Genomic DNA, 25,255 nt, shown 5'->3' with positions numbered 1-25,255 from the left:
AAACATTGCACATTTTGCCAAGGTGATTCTACAAATTTGCTTTTTAGAAACAAACACTGATCTCAAAATAATTCTTGACATTAGCGTAGTGCTTTTTTTTTTTTTTTAATTTTGCGTATTATTCCATCTCCCAAGATATTAGATTTGATGAAATTATGTCACAAAGAATCGAACAAATTAAAAGTTGATGTCGGATAATTGTCAGAAAAACCCAAAACAAACAACACATAAAACTCAGTGATTCTTTGTGTCCTTTCTTCTCACCTTTCCCTCAAAAATACCAATATATTTGGCTCTTTCTCTCATGCACTCTCCTCAAAAGAATCCTGAGAAGCAAACTGGGTCATGGGACACAAGGAATCAAGGAAAGTCTTAATCGGCTTTAACCCAAAATGGATCCGGTGGATTTTTTTTTTCCATAACAATCCCAATACTGCTCTTTGCTAAATATGTGTTGTTGTGAGATGCATGTACTGTACACTCCCTCTTGCAGCAAAATACAGGCACATTATATTACATTGCATCTGTCTTGTCAAACTCATTGAACACATGCTGATTTTGGTTCAACTGAAGTGGTCCAGTGCATATCAAATACAATGCCCCATTCATTTGGTATCCATCAGAGTACTGACAATAGTAAGGATGAGAGCATTTAAAAAGTCTGTTGCCAGAACTGCTGTGTACTATTTCTATAAGCCTTTTCAAAATTTGATTCCCCACTCTACAAAAACAGTCTGTATAACCTAAATACCACAAACTGTTCTGAGGAACGATTGTGTACAGTGGACTGCAAAATGCAAATGAACTATTAACTGTCAAGCAATAATGGGTGAAAACTCTTAAGAGTTGGATTTTCCCATGTACTGTAGTACTTTAAGCAACACACAGTCAGATAGCATCCTTCACTACTAGTAAGTGATAAAATAAGGGAAGTGAAGTGAGTGTGACTGACTGGGGTAAACAAGTATTTCTGTGATGACATCTAGTGGCAATAAAGCAATCTTGCCATAAGACATCGCCACATTGAGAGATAAAATCTCTTTGTTTAACATCAACAAGTGAAGGTGATCTAATATTGAACATTCTGTATTGGGTGCACAATGTGTGTACTCAACACTGGTCTAATCAAGCCTTGTAAGTATAAAGTGTAAATTACATCTCAACACATTGGTAATTCATCTTGGTACAACTGACACAGATGATCTAACTGATCTAACTTTCTGATTGTGCTATTCATTTGTGATCATTCAAAAAATAATAATAATAATAATAATGATAATATCTTTTAAAAGTTCACAAAAAGCCGAAAATGTTAATTAAGAATGTGAGAATATCCATTGCATGACTCAAGCCCCAAAACTAATCATTGACTACACACCTAAAAGAATCCAGAGAGAACCAATTCAGAAACAATCCCTGGTTGAAAAGCATAAATATTTTACAGTGTCAGCATACACAAGCACCTCTTTCAAATAAAGGGGTATCAAGGTCTACGAACAATGTCCACAAGAACAGTTGATTTTAAGTCATGCGACTGTGACACAAGAAAATACTTTATAAAAAAAGGTTATCTTTAAAGCCATTGACAGCACTATGAAGGATGTCTGTTTGCACCCCAACACTTTGTGACTACTGCAAAGCAAAACACATTCAGTTCTAATCCCCAATAAAAGCAGATTTCATATAGTGACTAATTGAGTGAGCTGTCACGCTATTGGTGAGATTAAAGGACATTTTTTCCTAAAGTAATTCATTATAAACAGCATTTGTCGTCCAAACTGTTTTTGTTTCCGACCTCTTAGCCAACAGTTCCTGTAGAAATGTGGTTGTGCTTGACAGACAAAACTAAAATTTCAGGTTTTTATTCTAAAATACTCTTGTTAACACCTCTTTGAGGTTTGATTTGCACTTCATCTAAACTACAAGAACATCTGTCTTTTTTTTTTAGTCTTTTAAAACACCAAATCAAGATAGTATGTCCAAATGCACCTATGTCTTCTCAAAAATATAGCATTTCAGTCATCACAACAAAATAATAACAGTTCTATAAATATTCTTTTTTTTTTATCTTAAACAAATCTTGTGTCTTCCAGTGCCTCCAGAAAAGTAACTGTGGGCCAATTTTCCATAAAACACTGTCAGCGCACAGAGCCTTTAAGCATCTTCTCTTCGTGTTTCGTCTTCAAGTTTCAGGATGGTAGGAGAGACTGTTCAGAGCTTCCGATTTCCCATCAGGCATTACAAGCATCACTGTTTCCTTCCAACGGGCTGTAGGAGACACAGTTCACTCCCGGCTGACACAATCGGCAGATTGTTGTCACGGTGATGGCCAATAAGGTGGCTAATGCTGTCAAACACGTGATCTTTTGTCCGTACCTTTGAGAAGAAAAAGAAATGTTATAAATTTGTCTTTTTCTTGCACAATAAAAAAATCCTTCATTTTATTCATTCCTCTCTATCTACAGTATCTCGTTTCAAACACACTTAACATGTCCTTAAACCCTGTCTTACCGTGCCCTCGGGGTCCACCAGCAGTAGGTGTTTGGCAAGTCCATTGTGCATGCCCGTTAGTACGTAGGACCCTGGGTTGGTAGTGCTCTTGCGGACTAGGAAGTCCCCGTCTTCTTTCAGTAACTTTTCAGCATCACGGCGGCTCATTTTGCCATGGTACCATGTCTGGCCCTCCAGCTCCTCCTGTGCCCGGAAGGCCAGTGAGCGCACAAGAAGAGGGCTTGAGCTGTCCACGGATGCTGCCTTGTGAAGACTGGACATCTGGGACTGGGCTTGGCTCTGGGACGGCGGATGGGACTGAGACTGAATAGCATCCTCGAAGGGCTCTGGTATAGGTGAGGGCAGTGCCAAAATAATTAAGAGAGGAAGGATTTCTCTAGCACAGTTTTTAACTTAACATCCTACAGCTGTCAAGATTTATAAAGTATGGTAATCCATAAATTCATTGTTGGTATGAAAACCTAAACATGTCTCCCAGAAGTGCAAAGTCATCATTGCTTTAGCTTGAGTAAAGTGTTGTAGTTTCTTCATAATGGTAAAAGATTGGAATTGAATAAGTAGTGTACAGGGCCCCTGTGGAATTTCTGACAATTGAATTTCTGTGCTTTTTTGTCTATCTTTGATTATGGGCATTTAGCAGTAGCATATCCAGATGAACATATCGATTTGATGTCATCAAAACACCTTGATATCCTCAAAGTTACACAAAAATATGACATTACTATACTCAAAGACTTACTACCAGTTGGAGAACAACGGATCTGTCATCCGTGTCATTTTTAAAATTGTATTCTCAAATTTTTACTCCATGCATTTGTATATAAATCTGTATGGAAATACACCTGTATATTTACATCATAAATCATACAATTTGTAAACTGATGCAATGATATGCCGATGACAGTGTTGCACACCACTAAGTAATAAAAAAAAAAAAAATTTGTACATAGTATTTTTCTGTTATACTGACGATACAATAATACCCACTAATGAAATCTACTCTGATGCTTTTAAACAGTAAATATTACTCAGACAATTGACTCAAGGTCAGGGCTCTTTTTTCTGATGAGCTCTCACTCTGACTATTATAGGTCAATTACTGTATATAACCTCTAATTGAATAACTTTCAGAACAAATTAACAAAATGTTTCTGAATCGATTTATGCAAGTATCTGTATCAAATTAGATTTAATCGTGTTTTTCTTTTGTGGCACAAGTGCTGGTGTTTGTTAGTACAGGAACAAAGTTAACAGTTAAAGAGCCACAGCAGGTGGACAATAACACCTTAAATAACAACTTAAATTTCATATAATAACAGCTCACTTGTGAACAGTATAGCTGACTGCTCACATGTAATCTGTGTCATGGATTGTTCATACATAGTACACACATCTTTATGTAACTAATCTTTCACGTATAATAATAGCAAAGTTAAGGTGGAAGTTGAAAGAAGGAAAGAATAAAGCTGTACACTGACATTAACAACGTCCTTCTATTGTCTTCATACTGACATGATGTCATTATAATGCCACACCAAAGACAATGGGAAACAAAAGGTAGGAAACAGCTATAATTAAGAACTGTGATTAGAAAGTTGTCTTACAATGTTATTCTGACATCAGGGCACAGATACTGTTCGGTTACTTTGTAATGCTTCAGCAGGTGAGTTTTAAATTCGCTTTGCCTCAAATTCATTCATTCAACTATGTGAAAACTGAAATTAGTTTATATCAGTGATTGCAAATCTAAATCCACTATTCAAAGCATCTGAAAAATAGAAAGAAACTTTAATACATGCCAACAGAGACTCACTCATGTCAAACAGGTCCTTCTGCGGGCTCTCTTTGGCTGCAGCTGCCATGCCTTTTGTCACATTCTCTGCTTCTGCCTGAAGTGCTGCGAGCACCTGGGCATCAATCTGCTGGGTGTTCACATACGTGGGCATCTCTGCTGTTTTTGGCGCCTGACCTTTACTCTCAGGCAGACTGCTTATATCAAATGAACCTAGACATTTGGAGAAACAATCACAGTCTCAGTGATGAACTGATGCAATTCCTCAAAATTAAACATGACCTATATACTTAAGTAGTGGGAAGGATGGATTTTCTTACCCTGTTGTATAAATATGGGCTTTCTTTCATCTCCCCAGTTTTCTCCACAGTGCCGCCCTTGGTAATATGTCTGATCTACTGAACCTGGGCCCATCTGATAACAAACAGACACACAGTGGATATTAAAGATATTTCTGAATTAAGAAATAGATATCATGAGTGGACATAAAAAAGGCCCTAATTTTAATCATGTAATGTGCAAAAATTTAGATTAAGGCTCCTGTCACTCCTAACTGGTTTTGTTTCATTAAAATGAACTCTGGTGCATTTGTCTATTTACTTCATTTGGGCTGGTGTGAAAGCTGTCGATCAAACTCTGTTGTGGACTAAACAACCAGACTGAGGCCTGAAACGAAGGATCTCTGTAAGTGGACTGTTGTGTGGTTCATTTGTGCAGTCAATTTTCAGTCTAATCATACCAATAATGCTCATAATCAGTTAATTCTTTGGTGACCAGAGAACATATATACAACAAATATACATAAAAGAAGCAGTTAAGTGTTGCATGACTTGTCAAGCACCAGAATGTAATTGCCCCTAGGGGATCCATGTAGCTCTGACAGTCAGTCAGTCTGTATAATTTTGAGTTCACAACTCTTGGTTCGTAGCAGAAAAATAAAGCCAGTGTAAACACAAACTGGACAGAACTGAAATGCAACAGTGTAAACATTTTTCTCTTGATCTGGACCAAGCCACAAACACTGCAGGTGCCAAAGCACCTCAAGTCCATGCGTAAACAAAAGTAACTCTGTTCAGTTGTACCTGGCACCCATCAGGTCCTGCATTCTGATTGGTCAGCCGAGTGTCGATGAAGCCTCCAGGGGGTGGCATTTTGCCAGGGATGTTGTTATAGTAAGGATGTTCTGCTGACTCCTCCTCTTCCTCTGTCCATGGTAACTCCTCCATGTTTAATACCCTGGCGCAAAAACATGGTTTGATTATGAAACTCAAAACAAGTCAATGTGTTATCTTTTGTGTGTTTTATGAATGTGTCCTGACCACCTCACCTGTCATGTGTGGAGGACAGCTTGCTTGATGGACATTGCAGGTACTGCTGGAAGCGAAGGTCAAAAGCCTGGCCGATGGTACTGATGACGTCCTGGGCCAGACCATCAGAGCATTCCAGGATGTGACATGCTGACCAGAGTCAGAAAAACGCATTTTAATGAGCAACATGTTTTATGTGAGACATAAGACACTCTACAGTGTTAACGGAATGAACACCTACCTCTTCTGTTAACAGGGTCCTTTGCTACATAGGCAACATAATCTGTCGTGTCCTGAAAAACACAAGACAAAAAGACACATTTTTTACAGCTAGTCCAATAGACATGGTGTGCTGTTATATTTTTAAGGCAACATTAACAACAGTATTTTCACTCAACTGTAAATGGAACAGGCCACTGTTTATTGAGTTTCATTGAGCATCAATTGCATATTAAGTCTCATAGTGCAACACAAAGCATACATGTGCGTATTAGTTAATTTCACTGTAACATAAGCTGTTGTAACTTTGCTAGCACTCACTAGCTGACGGGAACAGGACAATTTTATAAATCTGTCTCATGTTTAAAAGAAACAAAAAATACTCACAAATAAAATACTAGATACTTGGTTTCTAATTACTACTAAAAAAAAAACAAAAAAAAAAAACACATAGGGCTGCATCATCACCTTCCCTGTAGAACTATGTTGGCCTCCCACTGAACATTGCTGAAAAAACAGTTGAACTTAATTGTTGGATGCCTAGCAATTCCTCTGCATTTTAAATACATGTACTGACTGGTGTTCTAAAAAAATCCCAATTAATACAGATAATATATCAATATGACTAATGATACGTAATAGTATCTGCCATGGGCAAAAATGTTATTTCAATTGTATCAGTAAATCAGTGAATTTGATGCAGGCCACTGAGTTACTTACAGGGTCTCCACCTGATGCAAAGGAGATGGACTGCATGTGATGGTTGGCTATGATCTGTCATGAGCAAAATCATACAGTGCATATGAATTAACCAACATTTCTGTGATTCTACACACACGCAATCATAAGTTGATTAGCTAGTTAGTTTATCAAAAGAAAGTTTTAACTTGTCAAATGTCCCACATTTAGATAAACATTTAGATCCCACATTTCGATAAACTGAGATGATACCAGAAATACTACTCTGTCTCGTGTGAGTTACTCTGTGCAGGATTTGGATTGTTTTGTTACTTTGGCACCATCTGCTGTTCGTATCAAGAATGAAAGTAGAGGGCAATGCTCGACACTACCACTGAGTAACCATCCACTATTTTATCATACAAATAAACTGTCTAAAAACAGTAATGTGCAATGCCAACCTCCTCTGGTAATTCTAGTAACAGCAGTAGAGGTCATGTGCTCTTGCCTGTCTTCCTCTTTTAACTGCTCCTTTATTACATAAACCTCCTTAAAAAGACATTCTTCATTCCAGAAAAAAAAAATCACCTTTTCAACAGCTAAAAATAACATTTTCTCTATAGTGACAACCTAAATTTGGAAACAAAAGTCTTCTTGTCACTTCTTCAGTGAATCTTTTTTAGGTATGTCCCCTTTTCCTGACCCAGTAGTGCTTGTGCACAGCAGTAGTTAACATACACAGTAAATGTGGTTGCTGAGAAGTTTGTGATAGACTCTGGAACACAATGCTGCCATTTTCTTAAATGTACTATCACAGTAGTATCATTAATATTCATCACATGCATGTGTTCTCAAAGGTCGTCAGCTGACCTGTTTGCAGTCAGGGGTCATCAGGTTGAGGCTACTGGTGGAGATATTTAGGTTGATGGACATGCCAGCGAACTGCAGGTTGCTCTTTCCCAGGATACTAGACAGCGCTTTGGACGGTGGCTGAGAGGATCAGAGGACGACAGAGACAGACATGAATAAAACAAATTGAAGCAAAGTCTCTTTTTACCAAAGATACAGTTCATCTTATAATAATTAGACATTTTTGGAAATTATTCACCGTCTCGCTGAGAGCTAAATGAAAAGATCAATAACAATCTCACGTCTCTAAATCTAAATGAATGATATGATGGTATGATATGAAGTTCCTGCCAGAAGCCAATTAACTTAGCAAAGTGTAAAAACGCCTAAGGTGTGGTGGGCTGGCAGGTGTGATTTATTACCTTTGGACAGAGCCAGGCTAACTGTTTCCCCTTGTTTCCAGTCTTTATGCTAAGCTAAGCTAACCAACTACTGGCTGTAGTCTCCTGTGTATGGAAGTGGTATGGATCTTCTCATCTGACTGTCAAAGAATAAGCCTGCTTCCCAAAGTGTCAAACTATGCCTTTAAGAAGTATTATTCATTTAATCATTTCACCACTAATGAATGAATACAAAGGAAAAATTATTGTTCCGTTTGTATTGATTACAGACTGAGCCATGCAAATTTCATCTAATAATGTATAATGAGATTGTTAAGTTACTTAAAATACTGTTGTGAATAATGATTTAAATAACGAGAAGAGGCCAAATAAAATTAGTCAAACCCATTCAGAAATCTCAGCATCAAGCTGATGTCACCAGTGTGTGTTTTGCCAAAATAACATTATCATATATCTCATATCTATTCTGAGAGAGAAACTAGTCAGCACTGATTTTGCATTATATACTCTTCACTGACATTTGAACGAGCTCTAGAGAGCAGAGTAATGCTTCATTTCACACCCCACATTAAGACACAGTCTCCTCACACGCTGTGGACACACACCATGTACATGCACATGCACACAGAAGACAGACGCTCACGCAAACATGCATGCACACACACACACACACACACACACACTAGCTCAGCCTCCTGATCACAGATATTGTGCACTACATGAGTCACTAAGCACTGTGCGCGGTGTGCAATGCATCGTGGGCTGGAACTACACCCACGCACATACAGTCCCATACCTCTTCATCTCTCTCCTTCCTCCTCACTCTCTCTCTTGTCTAAGTACAATCTCTCTCATCATTTCTCCCTCTCTCTATCTGTCTCTGTTTTCCCTCTCTTTTAACATGAAGGATGGATGAGAGAAAAAAAAAAAAAACTTACTGAGGCAATGCTATATATAGAACGCGGAAGGATAAATGAATATCTAATGCCGTTTTCTCTTTTTCTATCTACTGTACATTTCACCAACATTTATTTTCTCAGCTCTCTCAGAGTGGCAAGCACTTGCATTCCTCTATCCCTCCCTCCCTCCATCCTTCTCTGTCCATCCATGTACCTTTCTCTTCCGCAGAGCTCCTTTGGTCCCTGGAACAGCCTCACACACCAGGCTGATGGCTTCCCTAGAGGGAGGAAGAGAGGACGGTGAAGCCAAGATGGTGACCACAGACAGCCACAGATTCACGGTTATTTTGCCATTAAATTAGAGATTAAGATTTTTGAGACCCACAATTCAGTTATGAGGACTCATGGCTTTACTTGTTATTTCCTTCCTTTATAATCAATAGTATTTATCTATCTATCTATCTGAAATAAATATAGTATTACAAATATAGGATGAAATACGATTTGTAATTAAAATAGGGGAAAGACAAAAAAAACAAACAAAAAATATTTACAGTAAGCCTGAACTCTACCTGTTGTTACAATACACCTCGACCAAAAGGCCTGAGTCAAGATTCAGAATGTGCAGTGTAGAGTGTTTTATATGTAAAAAGTCAAATTTGCCTCTGAGATAAAGTGAATGCTGATTTCATGACAGAAACAGAAATGATAATTTCTGTATCCTTTCTAGGTGGAAAGATCTTTCACAGCAGAAGTTCTTTTAGAAAAGGAGAAATCTAATAATAGCAACGGCATGAGATATAGATTTCTCTGTCTCTGTTTGTCTCCATCTCTTTTTCACTATCTCTCTCTTTATTAGAGAGAAGCAGAAACACACATACACACAGTGAGAGGGAGAGAGAGAGCGAGAGAGAAGGCTTACCACTGTGTGGCCTTGCTAGCTAACGTTAACACTGGACTGATTTCAGGAAGTCAAGCAGAAAAGTAGACATGACACAAACCGATTCACTATTGGCCTTTGCCTCACTGCACATTGGTCAATGATTTTAAAGATACACATGGAGCCACAGAAAATTCCATGCAGACAAATTGTGATAACAGGCAGCCTGAATATACTCAGATATAGTACATATTACATCAAAATCCCATCACATTTTAAAAAGGGGTTATCTAAGAACTGGGTGGCAGATATAACCTTATTAAAACAGAGAACCCAATTCCTGCTGAGGCATGACAGAAACTAAGTGTTAAATACACAAAAACCATGTATTAATTAGTGGACGGTGTCGTGATATAATATACGCAGGCACCGTCAACAATTCAACAGCATTTTTTTAAAATTTTTGTAGTAAAACATTTGGTCACTTTAGAGATTTTCAGACAGATTTGAAGTGAAAATACAATATATGAGGTGTTATTCAAAGCAATACAACAAAATCCTAAAAAAAAAAAAAATCCAGTAATTTCTGCTGACACTCATTGCTCTTCTTTTCCACAATTTGCTTCAACTTTTTTTTCTCAGAACAAGCTATTGGGTGATTGTCAGTCTCTGAGTTGCCATCATCATGTGTCTGCTGCAGTAGACAGGTTTTAACTTGAAAAGAAAGATGAGATACAAGAGATACAAATTTGGACTTATTTTCTGCTGTCTCTATGTATATGCATATTACAGTATTTATAATGATGACATTCTTTCTGACAGACATTAGCATGATCTGTGCTATTTAGCAAGTTGGTTAGCCATCTAGCGTGGTAGCTAATGGTATAAATCAGCTATTCCCCAAGTTAATTCACGAAATGGCAAATTTCTTGAAATATCTTATCATGTATAATGATACCTTCGTGGATTCAGTTTAAATTAGTACAATTTTATTTAAAGTTCAATAGTTAAGTTCAATAATTGAATTCTTTAAAATCTTTAGATCTACACATGCAAGATCAAGACTCATGAGTTATCCTTTTTTTCTACTTTTGAAATGTTTGTTTTATTAAGCATGATACATTTACATTAAGCTTTTAAACATGATACATTCAATTTCAATATAATTTGAAATGGCATACTCTACATTTGTTAACCTATGTGTTCCCAAACATGTAAGTGTTATATAAACTGTTTTGTGTCAGTAGAGAATGACAGGATTTAATTTAAGGTGTCCTATTCCTTAAGCAGCAAATACGTTTGTTTTCCTTGAAGTTCATGTGATGCCACAGATTTAGAACCTGCCAAACAAAAGTCCAACATCAACATCACAAATCATGTAAGAACAGTAAAGAATCATATAATCATGAGGTTGAGTTTTAATTATGAATAAAACACTTCAAATATTATATATTATAATATCATATATTCGTTATATATTCAAATATTACTAGTCTTAGAGGTGTGTTCTGTTTGTGGGTTTGTCTTAAAGGAAATCTACAGGTGGGTGACAACTGGCGAATGAGTGGAGAAATAGGATGACAATGCCCCCAGCCAGTGGGCACAAGGGGTCACTGAATGGTTTGATGAGTATGAAAATGATGTGAAATATATGATATGGCAAGATCACAACACAATTGATAACTTATGGGAGATTGTTGACTGACATGGCGTTCATCCCTCCAGTACAGTTCAGAGACTCATTCATAGAATCAATGCCAAAGCACAATGAAGCTGTTCTTGTTGCATGTTTTGGTGAACCAACTCAACAACTAAAACACTTCATGTTGGTTTGTCACCTGTCCTTAGTAAACACTGAACAGTTGGAAAACTAGATTAAGTGTGAACATACCTTGTTATTTGTGACCTTGTGGTGAAATCCAGGGATCTCATCGACCGAAGGACTTCTATACAGCCCAGATACTGGAAAGTAAGAATGAAAAGCCTGTGTGAAATAAATATTCAATAAAATGTGAAAAGTAACATTAATGTTTTCATGACTAGCACATCATAATGTACAGAAAAACATGCCTGATTTGTTTTGAGTTTCCAACCGAAACTCACTAAATCAAAATAACTGCAGTCCTTCAACATGTACCAAATCACCACAATAGATGAAGACCACGAATGGCTGGACTCATTGATTAACATCAGCATGACACAGTTGTTTAAAGTTGAAAACATGAATGATTGGGGGGGGGGGGGGGGGTCACTGAGTTTAATATTGAGTCTGCACACTGAGTACAATTATTTCACACTGATATTATAAATTAATATGTAAGGAATGTGGAAGATTTAATTGGTGATTGTTGGTTATCATCCTTTCATTCCCAGCTGCATTGTATAAATAAGAGTTGAGAGGAGACTTCAACCTGTATTACATCAGCAAATGTGGTTTCATAAACTTGCTGGTATCGTTTTCACTTCTAGTTAAAAATAGAAACATCCAGCAGTTCACAAAGGCAAAGTCTGGCACAAAGTTGATATAAAGTTGAAAAGAAAAAAAAAATTAGTCAATGCTCTTTCACCGTAAATTATCTGAAAACTGCATTAGTGTGTTACTATGCCACATGAGGTGACTGCAGTCCTCCTATCCCATAAAACCATCTTCAATACCAGCCACCTACTCACATTACAACACCTCACCTAATTAATACTGCACAGACTGGGAACATTTTGTGCTGATGAGTTCCTATCATTATCAGAATCACATTCATAATCTTGTTGTAAACAAAACAGACATGCTAACGTTTCCATTTCCACTCCTCTTCAGAAAAAAAATAAAGTTATCAAACTCATAACTTCTCTCCAGCGAGCGTTTTGCAAGGACCAGCAAACAAATACCGTTTTGTCAACATGACGTTTGCAATTTTTTAACGTTCTCTATTTTTAAACCAGTAAGTTTAAAGTGCACAATTCAGCAGGGCCGAAAATATATCAAACGGTTATAAAATTGGTAGAGACCTATTCTGAGCACAACATGGAGACTTTTCTTCTCTGATGCTGTACAACAAACGAGCACATGATTCACACAGCAAAACTGAACTTTTGATTAATTATGAATATCAATGAGAGGACAGCACTGAAGAGCCTCTAAATGATCCTGGTAAACAACAAAACAAACGAAACTAAGACACACATATATACAGACACACTATATATAAACAGTACTGGCTTCGTAACAGGCAAACACATTCTAAAACATGAAGTCATATATCATTCTGGCTACACTTTTTACATCTTTTGCCCATAAATCTAAACATTTAGTTTATTGCCAAAATAAAAAAAATGGCTTTCATATCATTAAGTTGCATGCCACTTAAACATAAAACAAAACTAGTTACTATTTCATGTATGTACAGTCTAGACAGGACATGTAATGATATGATCAAGATGGTAAAACACTTTATTGATGAAATGAGTATTTATAAATGTTGGATCATACAGAAAATCTGCACCTAATACAGATGAACAGGGACGGACAATAAATACAATATACTGACCAATGCAAAAAGTAAGGTTATTACTATACTCAGCAAGATGTATGTGAATGTTCTCAATCATCATCGTCATGGTTATCCAAGAAAAGTTGAATCAAGGGTGATTGGACTTGATTGTAGATACTTGAAGACGTTTCACCTCTCATCCAAAAATCTTCTGAACTTGGAAGAGAGGTGAAACGTCTTCGAGTATCTACAATCAAGTTCAGTTGCCCTTGTTTCAGCGTTTTTTGGTTTTGGCATCATTTTCAGCTGCAGATGGCGACTGTTTACAGCAACAACAACAAAAAAAAAAATCAGACAAAGTTACCACTGACCTCAATGAAAAAAAAACTTCTTCCTATCAAATATGCTGGGATCAAAAACAAGGTAATTACGTTACAAAATCACATTAGGAGAATTGTTACTACAGAGGTACTTCAAAATCTTAAACACATATCATAAACACAAAGCTACCATGGGCTAAAAGTGTGAGTGTAAACAGTGTCGCTGTCAATCAATGTCCCGTTAGAGTAATGGCGCATGATGTGCGAGGAGTGACCACATGACGCTAATTAAAAGTGCTGTGAGCAGAACACCACGTTGATCTCAATACACACAGGACTCAAACCACAGGAAAAGCAGAGGGTGGGGGAGCGCAGACTGGACCCATTTCCCCTCTCACAGTGTGGATGCTTTCAGCGGCATTGACTGGACAAATAAGCGCTCTCGGCCTTAATGCGGTTAATGGAATGTCACACTGGTCACAGATACTGTAGGCTTTGTTCGGGCAAGTTGTAGAAGGTGTCATATGATGGCAATCATACTGTGTAACTTGATTTGGAATATAACACATTGCACCTGGCATCGCGGTTTAGCATGCTCACTCAGCCCCCGAAGCTAAATTTTGCTTTTTGTTTAATGTGCTGCATGAATAAAAGGAAGACAAAAAAGATTATACCTTCAGGCAAATGTTCAATTTACTGCTACGCTGTGGCTTCAGTGAATATGGTTTGCTCCGTTTTCTTCATTCACTTCACACCTTGAAGAGCCAGGGCTCAGCATCATCACTCCTCATGCTAGTGACTCATTGCCGGCATGATGACATTCACAGCTCTCGTAGTTGTGCGTACTTGTGATCCTTTAAATGATGTTTGATGGCTGAACAGCGTTAACGTTAAGTTACGGATGTGATGAGACAAACATGCACCGTGTGTCTTCTTTCCTCTTCCATCATTTCTCTCTATCGCTGAGCGAAAACAGCCATAGAGCTCATACAGATGCACAATGTACAGAAATAACACATCACCATGGTTACAAAAGCATAACGCTGTGGCTCCACATACACAGAAATACTGTATACACGAAAATGTTTACAGCATGCTCTAATTGACACTGATAATTGCTGTTTTTATTTTGCCATCACCTGTTTTCCTTTACTTTTCTCCAATGCTGACCTTCTGTATTTTCTGAATTATTCAATGTCTGTTTTCTAGTCGTTCTCCCTTTGCTCAGCCTTCTGCTGTAGCCAACCTACATACACCCACTCAAGGGCATGTTGTGATGTGCAAGGAAAACTACATTATCTCTTCTTTCTACTAAACTTGCAGGAACCTAAGCTTGAGTCACTGAAACAAAAGAGAGAATGGGTAAAGAATAGAAAAGAGGGAGAGGAGAAAAAACAAAAATTAGAAAGGGGGAGGATTAGAGACAACTAACCTTCACAATGTATGTCACTCCTGGACCAGAGATCTTCTCACTCGAATGTAGCCATCCTCTGGAGGGTTTGCTCAGCAGTCCACCACCTCCACCTCCATTCCAGTCCTCTCCACTGGGCTGGAGTTCATCCAGCCTGCTCTTCTTGCTCATGCTCACAGCTGGCTCCAGCTGTGAGCAGGGGGTTGAATGGGAGGCCGAGCTGCACAGAGAGCCGCCCACACCAGAGGCTGCTGCCGCCGCCGCTGCTGCTGCTGTCGCCGCGCTGGGGCTCGGGCCACTAGAGCTGCCTGAGCCCGATCCCCCACCCCCCTGCAGCTTAGACACAGCCAGGTCCTTGACAGCTGAGGGCAGACCCTTGATGCCCAGCAAGCTGCCTGAGTTGCTGAATTTCAGGCTGGACACCTTGTTGATAAGGGTACAGAGGGTGGTGCCTCCATCTTCCAGGTGGTCAGAGCCGTGGCTGGTGGGGGTGCTGGAAGCAGTGGTGGTCGAGGAGGGCTGGACCTCAGTCGGGGGTGTGTAAGATGTCTCGGCTGCAGACTGGGGGGTGGCCGAGACCTTGGGGTTCATGGACAGGCCGTGGAGAAGCTCATCGACGGACGTTACTGACTCATTCCTGAAGCGGTTGTATTTGGTACGGTGAAGCATACCCTTCTCTCTCTTGCTCTCTCCCCTCTCTCCACCAACCGACACGCACAGCCTGCCTCTTTCACAAGTGTGCTGGCAGACGTGGCTGAGCCGTGCTGATTACCCTCTCCTGTAACATAGCAGCAGCAGTACAGGCAGCAAACGCCTTTTAGCAATCACAGGCCACCTGACTGTAATTTTCTCTACTGAGGTTACAGTGGTGGTTGTGTTGGGCTGCTGCTGCTGCTGCTGCTGTCGCCAAAGTCCAATCTGCTCTCAGTAAAATCCAGAGCTGCAATCCAGTCCGTAAGAGAGAAACATAAAGACACAATCCATGAAAACACAACACTGAAGCAGAGGAAGAAGGGATGGAGAGAAAAAAGGTCTCCAAAAGGCTGCCAGTGTTGTGGTGCAGCTTGTTTGGTTTCCAGTGGTGATGCTGCCACTGCTGCTGATTTCTAGTCTCAAAATTCCAAAAAGTAAGAGAGCAGAGAAAGGTCTATGTTGTCGATGATCACAGATACAGCGAGGGAAGAGCAAATACTCTCTACTGACTGCTGCCTGCCTGCCTGCCTGCCTGCCTGCCTGCCTGCCTGCCTGCCTGCCTGCCTGCCGGCTCAGAGCTGAAGCATGACTCACTGATCTGAGAAAACCTTCTCAACAAAAGGCTTGCTGAACACTGCAAATCACTTCCTGTTGGAGGGAGAGAAAAAAAACCTCCCACTTACAGCACACTGGAACCAATCAATTTTTAAATTCCCTAGTCTGATATTAATTTGCTGTAATTCTTTCCCTCTTATTTGTTTTTCTGAGAAAAGGAAATGAAGAATGAGAGGTAGCTTGATTATTTAACTTAGTAAAATAATTACTCATAATAGTTTGCATGAATTGATCTTTTAAACAATTAATGTCGGGATGGATGAACTGTTAGAAGTTGTGATGGAAGGATGACAGATACAATTAATTAATCGCAGAATTGATAATAAATTAAGTGAAATAAGTATCATCAGCATCCACTTAGATGACAGCTACAATCACAGTGCCAGCCAAATCTTCTCTAACAAAAAAATGCAGACTTCTCTGATTCAAGAATAAAATCACTATTTAAATGTATCATAAAAATGTAATTTTCCAAATCATATCAAATCATTGAAAGAAACAAAACTGTACAATTTTAGCATAACTGGGAATTAGTAACATCATTAATATACTGTCCATGTTAATCTATAATAGCTGCAGAATATAGGTAGACATCACTCCTGGTTCTCAGGTTTGTACTTTCAAAAATCTGTGACTAGACTGTACACTTATTCCTGCCTAAAATATTTATAAATCAGCCATTAATGCAAAAAGGAATAAAGCTATCTTTGCTTTTTACATAAAAACGTTTTGATTGTGACTGTCTAATGTGTAACACTAATTCTCTATCAGCATTCTGCAACAAAGGAACAAAAAATTCAGTTCCACTACAAGGAAGCTAGATACAGATTCACAGCTTGTCTAAAATACCCAGTAACTGGTCCTGGTCGACCTACATGAATGATACAACTGGAAAAGACACAGAATGAACGACATGTTTCTCAGGCAGATGAGTGAATGAAACAGCCGAAAGGATAAAAGAAAAAGCCCAGCAGCACCAATGAAGCATCTTTGTCTCCCCGGTAGCGGAAAGAACACAGCCAGACACCATTCATGTAAAATGTCCTCAGGAGCATATAGCAAAGCTGAAAGACTGACACTCATTCATAAGCAGCTTCCGCTCTCACTCTGCTGCAGATTTCGCACTGCAGTCCCTCCCAACATCTCTCTTTCCTGCCTGGCAAATATAGAAAAAAAAAAAAAAAAAAAAAAAAAAAAAAAAAAAAAAGACAGCGCGTCTGCCTTCTCTCCTCAGAAACAAAGGCAAACACAAAGGCAAGGAAGAAAAGGCAGGCCCTCGCAAATCAAAAGAGGAGGCAAAAAGACAAAGGAGAAAAAGAGCAGAGGACAAAAAAAGCATGCAATATTTAGTCTTTTATGTGAATGAAATAGCAGGCCGGCATACCAATGTTTCTGTGAATGGAAGCAAAGGCCTTTCTGCCTCTGCAAGGCAATCCCTAGGGATGGCATGGTCTTATCCAATGAGGAGCCAGCTGGATGACTCATTCAGGGGAGGCTTGCAGAATAGTGGAAGAGACCATTTCAAATGCAGGTGTACATTTTGTTTTCTCTTAACCGCCATGTAAAAATGCTACGTACATCATCAGATACGAGATGTTTGCATAATTTAAAAAGACCGTGTTCAGCTAACAGGATAAGAAACAAAAAGATATATCCTGCACAGAAAACTGAAGTAAAAATGCCACCCCCATGATTTTGATTGTCACCATTGTCAGCTTTTTTTTTTTCCACATTCATGTGAACAGTTACCACCTACACATTTAATTAGTAATTTACTGTTTATGTGTATGAGGGCAGATAGTACCAATGCAAAAGAACAACAAGTGTATTTTGCTCTGACAAATATGGTTACACACATAATTGGAACATTTGTGTTTAGAAAATGCATAATTAGCATTATGGTTTTGATTTTACCACTAGTGTTACAGTATTTCATGATTTTGGATGATTTTCTTACAAGCTTCATTCATATAAAAGTTGTGATTGTTGCCTTTTGCAAATCTATAACCGCCTGAGACACATATCTGAGAGACAGTGATCATTAAAGCACATCTTTCTTGCCACTAGCAAAGATATTTATCAGCAAATGTACTGGTTAATTTATCAGCAGGTGCTTCTGGGCAAGCATCAGTATTCTATATTACCTTTCTATTAGACCAAATAAAAATCACTTCAACAAGGTGAGACTAGTCTTTGTGAAATGCATATTTGCTGCTGTTTGATATTGCAGGAGTACTAAAATTGCCATCACTGTCTTCCAGGGCCTTGTCAAGCAGTTATTCTCTGTATTAACTTTAATAAACACCACTGATGCCACAAACTGGTTTTCAGCATTCTTAAACCAAACAGAGTGCATGACAAAATGATTAGCTGTAGCAAAAATACAAGCTGAGTCAGTACTGTATGGAAGGTCTGAGATGCCAATATCAATATGAAATAATTTGATCAAATTGAACTTTCCTTTGCCAGTTTCATTTTACTTTCAATTTTTGAAAATGGATCACTACTGCAAAGTGAATAAATAAATAAATAAGTGAACTTACTGTGGTCCTGCAATTAAAAAATCCTTTGTAACCTAAAATGCAAAGGGTGAGTATGCACACGTGTAAGGAATGGATTTGTCTCCTCTTCCTCTTCTAACAATGTCTCTGTGAAATCAAGAACCAATTGTTTTAAATGACTGGTAAATCTGCCACTGATGTCTCTGGAAACGGCTTAGGCAACATGCAAGATTGGAAGGCTAAACAGAAAAACAGAGGAAACAAACGGAAATAGAAATGGTATATAAGGGGGGTTCGGGATTAGGGAAAAATCAATTGTCTTACACACAGGAAACTATTCTCCTGCTTGGGTTTCTGTCCAAGAATACCATGTCTGCCTAACGTAAGGGACTTCAGGCTTTGTCATGTAACTAGTCACTTGAAAATAAATGTACTGCACACATCTCCCTGAATCATATTCATCAGAAGTAGGTCCAGGATCAACAATTAAGAAGCTACTACAATAAGTGACAACTGTATATGTTCTGAAACAGGAAACAGGAAGAAAATGAATGGGTGTTAATATCCTGCGCAGGAATCTTGCTTATAAAATTGATTGTTTTCATTCTGCAATTTGTAACAGAAACAGTAAGGCAAAAAAAGGCAATTACTCAAATATCATAATTGAAAACAGCACAACACAATAATACAACATAAGATTTCTGCAGTCCAAAAAAGGTCTAGGCCGAAGGTATCACTTATTGGACCAACCTTTTATGCAATACACATCCTATATATATATATGTATATATAAATGTATATGTGTGTGTGTGTGTATGTGTGCGTGTATATATATATATATATATATATATATATATGTACAATATATATATATACATATATTGTATATCCGCTGTTGCTCTATCATTTAATATATAAGTGAGAAAAGTCTGCAGAATACCCCACAAGCAGAGATGAACTGGGCTGCATAGCCTGTCTTCATAGCTTCAGTGTAGCCATGGGGACAGAGGCTCTACTCACGCATTGTGGTGCTCTGTAAGCAGGTGTCCAATAAGGCAGAGATCCTGAGCCACTGAGGGCCCACCCACCGTTTCCCTGCCACCGTGGAGAGAAACACAAGGGGGCTGAGCGGAAAAGAAAGGGTGGGAATATCTGGAATATCTGTTGCTACTGAAATGGAGGATGATGACAACTGGTCACTGGGGGCAGACAGCCTAATGTAATGGTGTGATGGGGTCCAAATGTGGACAGGTCCCACAGCGTCCAACAAATAACAAAAAAGTGATCTGACCTGTTTGCTCATATTAAAGATCTAAAGAGACAAATTGGAAAAAGGATCCTGGACTCCTCTTTTCCAAAATAACTAATGAGCTACATGTAACATCTTAACAACCCATATATAGTAGGTCATTAACAGGAAATGCTCTCAAAATAACATAAACATGAATATATCTTCCAGTAATTCATAAATGATGTGAATTAACTAAGAACACACACATAAGTCATTCAGACACTCACGTGGAGTTCATAGCATTTAAAAGATGTAAGAATAACTTCTTGTAGTAAGTAAAAATATGTTTCATCGCAGTTAAATGTGATTTTATATCAGTGTTCTTTCTCATTTTTAGATATACATTAGGCGCAAATGAAAAAGGAGAGACAGAGGAAAAGAGCATCCATTGGCAAGGAAAGCAGCAGACACTTCTCCACTTGACTACTGTTGCCAGGTTACCAAAAACATTCAAAAAAGCAAGAGTTATTTTAAGACTAGCTAGAAGCAAAATAACCAATGTTACAGGAAGGGCAGACACAGGCAACTGGTAAAATGTGACAATTTTTTCTTCTTATTTTTTTTTAAATGCATTATTCACCAACAACAATGAAAAGCTACAGAGATTAGGCTCATAATTGAAGTTTGTAATGTCTGAAGAGACTTTCAACATTCACAATAAAATATGGACATAAGGTACGAATGAGAATAGGCTGATGTAATTTTTCAATTTATGTCATTACAGCAATTTCATATCAAATATGTTTTTAAAGAACTTTTGTATTTTCTTTGAGGCCATCTGAAATTGGTTCTCTGGAGTCTCACCAAATTTTCCCCATACTCAAGATCTCACTTCTTTGCCTTTTGCCCAGCATTATCTAGCATCTGACTAAATACAGAAGCTAAATCCAAAACATACCACAAATCTATCAAAAAACTTTTTTTTCACTTAAATGAATTACAAAATTGATTGAACTTATTTTGAACAGATCCTGCTACCAGGACATCTGATACTGGCTGCCGACATAACAATGTCGAAACAATGTGACAGTGTGGAAAGGGTTGCTGGTTTTTCTATTGGGAAAAACTCCAACAAAGCATCAGCAAAGGGATTATGCCTGTGGACTGTAAGGCACATTATCTTGTGATGCAGAACAACATTTTGACTAAGTTTTTTATCATTTGGCATAGTCTATGTGAAATGATGAAGGCGTTGACGAAAATCACTCTGAGAGGAATACTGATGAGAACAACTGGCTAGAGTAATATTAAAATAAGGGTAAGACATTTCAAATAATTTGGTTTTGATGAGTTGTCCCATCCAAAAAAACAAACCAAAAAAAACACAGTTTTGATTAAATAATACTGGGGGAAAAACATATATGGCTTCCATATTTAATTGTCCACCGGCCCTGTTAAGGACACCTCTACATTTGATGAAAACATAAAAAAAGGTTACACAACGTTTGGTTACCATTATCTTCACACTAAATGGAATATCTGGAGAGTTATTTTCCTGTCCTACATCCATGACCTAATATGAACCTGTTTATGACCATATTTCAACAACATCATTGCCTGCGGTTGTACAATTGTGTGTCCTGTTTCTTAAGCGCTCCATGAAGCACAATAAAATGAATAGCAAAAGGAAATTATATTGATATCCTACTTGAAGAGAGCAGAGTGATGTAAGAATTTCCTGTGTGGGCAATAACATCTACAGCCTTGAGAGCTAATTTTCATAATCATGTCTAGGGCATCGTTTGAGCTTTCTGTGAATGGTTCATTAAAAAAAGTGGAAGACGCAGCAGAAGCACAAGAAGATCATATATGCATGAGTGTGTCTGTGTCTGTAGCCCCACAGACCCACTAATCTTATACTGTATTTGCCATTCAAGCCATCTGTAAAATTCAAAAACTAATCAAAGAGCAGCTATTGACAACATTCAACAAATTAGTAATTGCAATTGGTATAGAGGTATATATTGGTATATAGAGTATATAAGTATATAGAGTTATTAATTAGTTATTGGTACAGTACAATACAATACAAGAGCTGCGCAACCTGGGGGAGGGGAGATAAGATAAGATAAGATAAGATAAGATAAGATAATCAATCCTTGGGGGGAAATTCGCATATCAAAGTAGCACAGACAGGCAAGGGGGAGAGAAAACACCAGAGAAATGTGAAGATAGATCTATTGAAAGTCATACCCCCAAACAATAGATATTCAGCTTATCAGGACAAATAAGAATCAATTTGAAACATTTACAAAGTTACTCACCTGTGTTTTCATGGTGAATGGGCGCCATGGAAAGATTACCTGTCGCCATCCTGGTCACATGACCTAAATCACCCAATCAAAGCTTCAGTGCAATTTAGACGCTAAAAGCTAACGCTAAATGTGGACGATGTTGGTATAGTCACTTCTTGGCGTTAAAAGTTTTCTAAATAATTATACTTTAACTGCAAATATGTCTCGCAACCACATATATTATTTGGCCGAGTACAATGACGACCGTTATAAGTACAAGTGAGGAACATCACTTATACTGTTAACCTACTGCAAACCTACAAGCTAGCCAACTGTCAGCCTCTTTAACTTCTGTACGTTAAACCTAACGTACATTTGCCAAAACAACCAGTTAGTCTTCGTCCTTGACGTCTTTTCGTTTGTAAAAAGGAAAAATATGTCTGAAAGTCCCAGTTCTTAAGCGCAAATCTCACATTTGGGTCAGGTGTGTTTGTTTTCAACTGTGGAATTAGCTCGTTATTGCCCTTTGTGGCCGTTGGGGAAAAGACACCCTCTAAAATTAAGGTTCACATCAACCGTCAAATACCAGTGTGTGTTTTCTACTCTCCGGCCTCAGTGGGCAGTAATGAGCTCACAACGGTTGGGCGCCGCACAATGAGACGAAGAAAATTAGCATCAGGATGGTACTGGCACTCATCTGGAAGATTCCTTCTGTGATTTTAGAATTCATTGAGTATTATCTTTGCTAGGTATTGTCTGCTGTGCATTAGCTGTATTTCTCAGCCAAAGAGCACAGTTTGTATGGAGATGTGGACCTTGTCTGTTGCTCAGTGCAGCACTGGTCCTGTGGTTCAACACTAGATTTAAAGTATCATATTTACTACATAAATAAGCTGCATGACATTTCGGTTTCTGATTTCTGAGTATGCGTTACTTTAAGTTGACAACATCGATTTCATACAGTCAGGGGGAAGAGTGCCAAAATCAGCAAGTTGCTAGTGGACTTCTATTTGTAGATGATGCAAATAGAAAATACTTTCAACAATCATGCTTTTTTACGTCTCCAAAATGTGATAATTGAGAATATACTTGTATTGAATTTATTGTTATTGTGTGGCTGGAGACTCTCAAACCACTGTCAGATCGTGCCTTCTGAAAAATGACTTGATTTACATCACAATATACAGGTGAAACTCAAAAAATTAGAATATCGTGCAAAGGTTCGTTTATTCCAGCAATTAGATTTACAAGGTGAAACTAATGTATGACATAGGTTTATAACATGCAACTCAAGATATTTCAAGCCTTCATTTGATATAATTTTGATGATTATGGCTTACAACTTATGAAAACCTCAAATTGAAAATCTCAAAAAATTAGAATATCACATACAATTAATAGAAAGTGGATTTTAAACAGAGAAATATTGGCCCTCTGAAAGGTTTAATCTTGCATATGTAACTTAGTATCTTGGCTTTGGGCCCCTTTTGCATGAATTTGCCTCAATGCGGCGTGGCATGGATGCTATCAGCCTGTGGCACTGCTAGGTGTTATGGAAGACCAGGCATGATTTGATAGCGGCCTTTCAGTCGTGCTGCATTTGTTCGTCTCATGTCTTTCTCATATTTCTCTTGGCCAATGCGCCCATAAATCTCGTATGGGGTTCAGGTCTGGCGAGTTTGCTGGCCAATCAAGCACACCGTTATCTGATCGGTTATTTAACCCAGTTTGGTCTTTGGGCAGTGTGGGATGGTGCCATATCCTGTTGGAAGATTGAAGTCAGCATCTCCATAAAGCTGTTTCTGCTGAGAACAACATGAAGTGTTCTAAAAATCTCCCTGAGTAGACAGCTGTGCGTTGACTCTGCGACTCATATAAGCCCAGTGGACCACACCAGCAGATGGACAATGGCTCCCAAACCAACAACAGACTGAGGAAAACTTCACACATGGACTTCAAGCATCTTTGGCATTTGGTGCATTCTCCATTCTTCCTCCAGAATCTGGGATCTCCTTGGTTTCCAAATGAGATGCCAAATTGCTCTCAATCGGAAAGAGGACTTTGGACCACTGAGCAACAGACCAGTCTTTTTGTGGTCTTATAGCCAGGTAAGTGCTCTACGTTGTTTTGTTGTTAGGAAGCGGCTTGATAAGAGAATACGACATTATAGCCATTTGCAGGGTCCGTCTGTTGCTGTGGTGGCTCTTGATGTACTATCCAGCCTCAGTCACACTCCTTGTGAAAGGGTTCCCCTACACTTTTGAAATGGCCTCTTTCCTAACCAATCCTCTCCAAGGACTCCCGGTCATTCCTGGCCGCTTGTGCACCTTTTCTTCCACACTTTATCCCTTTCCAGCTAACTTTTATTAATGTGCTTATTGAACGCATCTTTGGAACATCCACTTCTTTTGCATATACCTTTTTGAGGCTTTTCCCTCCTTGTGGAGGGTGTCAACGATGGTTTTCTGACAACTGTCAGTGTCAGCAGTCTTCCTTCATTGGATTGTGAATTTACTGAACCAGACTGAGAGACATTTAAAGACTCAGGAACCCCTTCACAGGTTGTTTTGGATTAATTAGCTGATGAGCTGGTGTGACAACTTTTGAGCCTATAGTATTGAACCTTTTTCCAAATATTTCTAATTTTCTGAGATTTGGAATTTTTGGGCGTTTTTCAAAAAAACTGTAGCCATGTCATCAAGATTATAACAAATTAAAGCCTTGGACATATCTCACTTTTGCATGTACTGAGTTTATATCACATGTTAGTTTTCACACATTTTGAAGTTGAATTGCTGACTTGAATGAAACTTTTATTGCACGATATTCTAATTTTCTTGAGTTTTCACCTAGTATAAATAACTTTGCTTAACTTTGCTGCTGTTGACACAAAAGTCAAATGACCCGTTTGATAAACAATGAACTATCTACACCATGTTTTTTTCTTTTTTTGCTTGTGATCATTTACTGGGGCACAAGAGGGTGCTATGGCTCCAGTTGTGGTAGATGGCGCCACAAGAAAGCTGAAAACATCAGTGCCATGCTGAGATATAGAGGTTTGACCTATAAATATAATGTATTCTAAGCTTTTCCTCAAAGTTTCACAGTTTGCAGATGTTTCATATTTAAGGCCTAGCTGATATTGAATTATTCCTAGTTATGTTGTTAT

The 25,255-nt window shown here is 38.4% G+C and overlaps 1 protein-coding gene across 2 annotated transcripts; it reads right to left on the bottom strand.

Moving 5' to 3' along the window:
* Positions 1-92: 92 nt before the first annotated feature.
* shc3 (SHC adaptor protein 3) lies at positions 93-17,207 on the bottom strand. Of its 2 annotated transcripts, XM_022762829.1 has the most exons (12): positions 14,774-17,207; positions 11,428-11,498; positions 8,871-8,934; positions 7,378-7,497; positions 6,550-6,603; positions 5,852-5,903; positions 5,631-5,760; positions 5,386-5,539; positions 4,624-4,717; positions 4,325-4,516; positions 2,512-2,837; positions 93-2,376 (listed from the first exon to the last, which is right to left on the bottom strand). In XM_022762829.1, the coding sequence occupies exons 1-12, from the start codon at positions 15,419-15,421 to the stop codon at positions 2,248-2,250; spliced, it is 2,034 nt and encodes a 677-aa protein (XP_022618550.1). In that variant the 5' UTR covers positions 15,422-17,207; the 3' UTR covers positions 93-2,247. The 2 variants fall into 2 exon arrangements, with proteins under 2 accessions (XP_022618550.1, XP_022618552.1); XM_022762831.1 differs by lacking the exon at positions 6,550-6,603.
* Between the last annotated feature and the right edge of the window lie 8,048 nt (positions 17,208-25,255).

The sequence above is a fragment of the Seriola dumerili genome, unplaced genomic scaffold (assembly GCF_002260705.1).
Source record: "Seriola dumerili isolate Sdu_G_001 unplaced genomic scaffold, Sdu_1.0 BDQW01000450.1, whole genome shotgun sequence".
NCBI lineage: Eukaryota > Metazoa > Chordata > Actinopteri > Carangiformes > Carangidae > Seriola > Seriola dumerili.
This window is presented reverse-complemented; position numbering and strand designations above follow the sequence as displayed.

What these genes read in the sequence shown, in the direction of transcription:
- shc3 (XM_022762829.1), bottom strand. Translation starts at nt 15,421, where the DNA reads ATGCTTCACCGTACCAAATACAACCGCTTCAGGAATGAGTCAGTAACG. An exon ending in GAAGGACCTGTTTGACATGA is followed by an intron (nt 2,838 to 4,324) that starts GTGAGTCTCTGT and finishes CACCTATACCAG; the next exon opens with AGCCCTTCGAGGATGCTATT. An exon ending in TGGTGGACCCCGAGGGCACG is followed by an intron (nt 2,377 to 2,511) that starts GTAAGACAGGGT and finishes TTCTTCTCAAAG; the next exon opens with GTACGGACAAAAGATCACGT.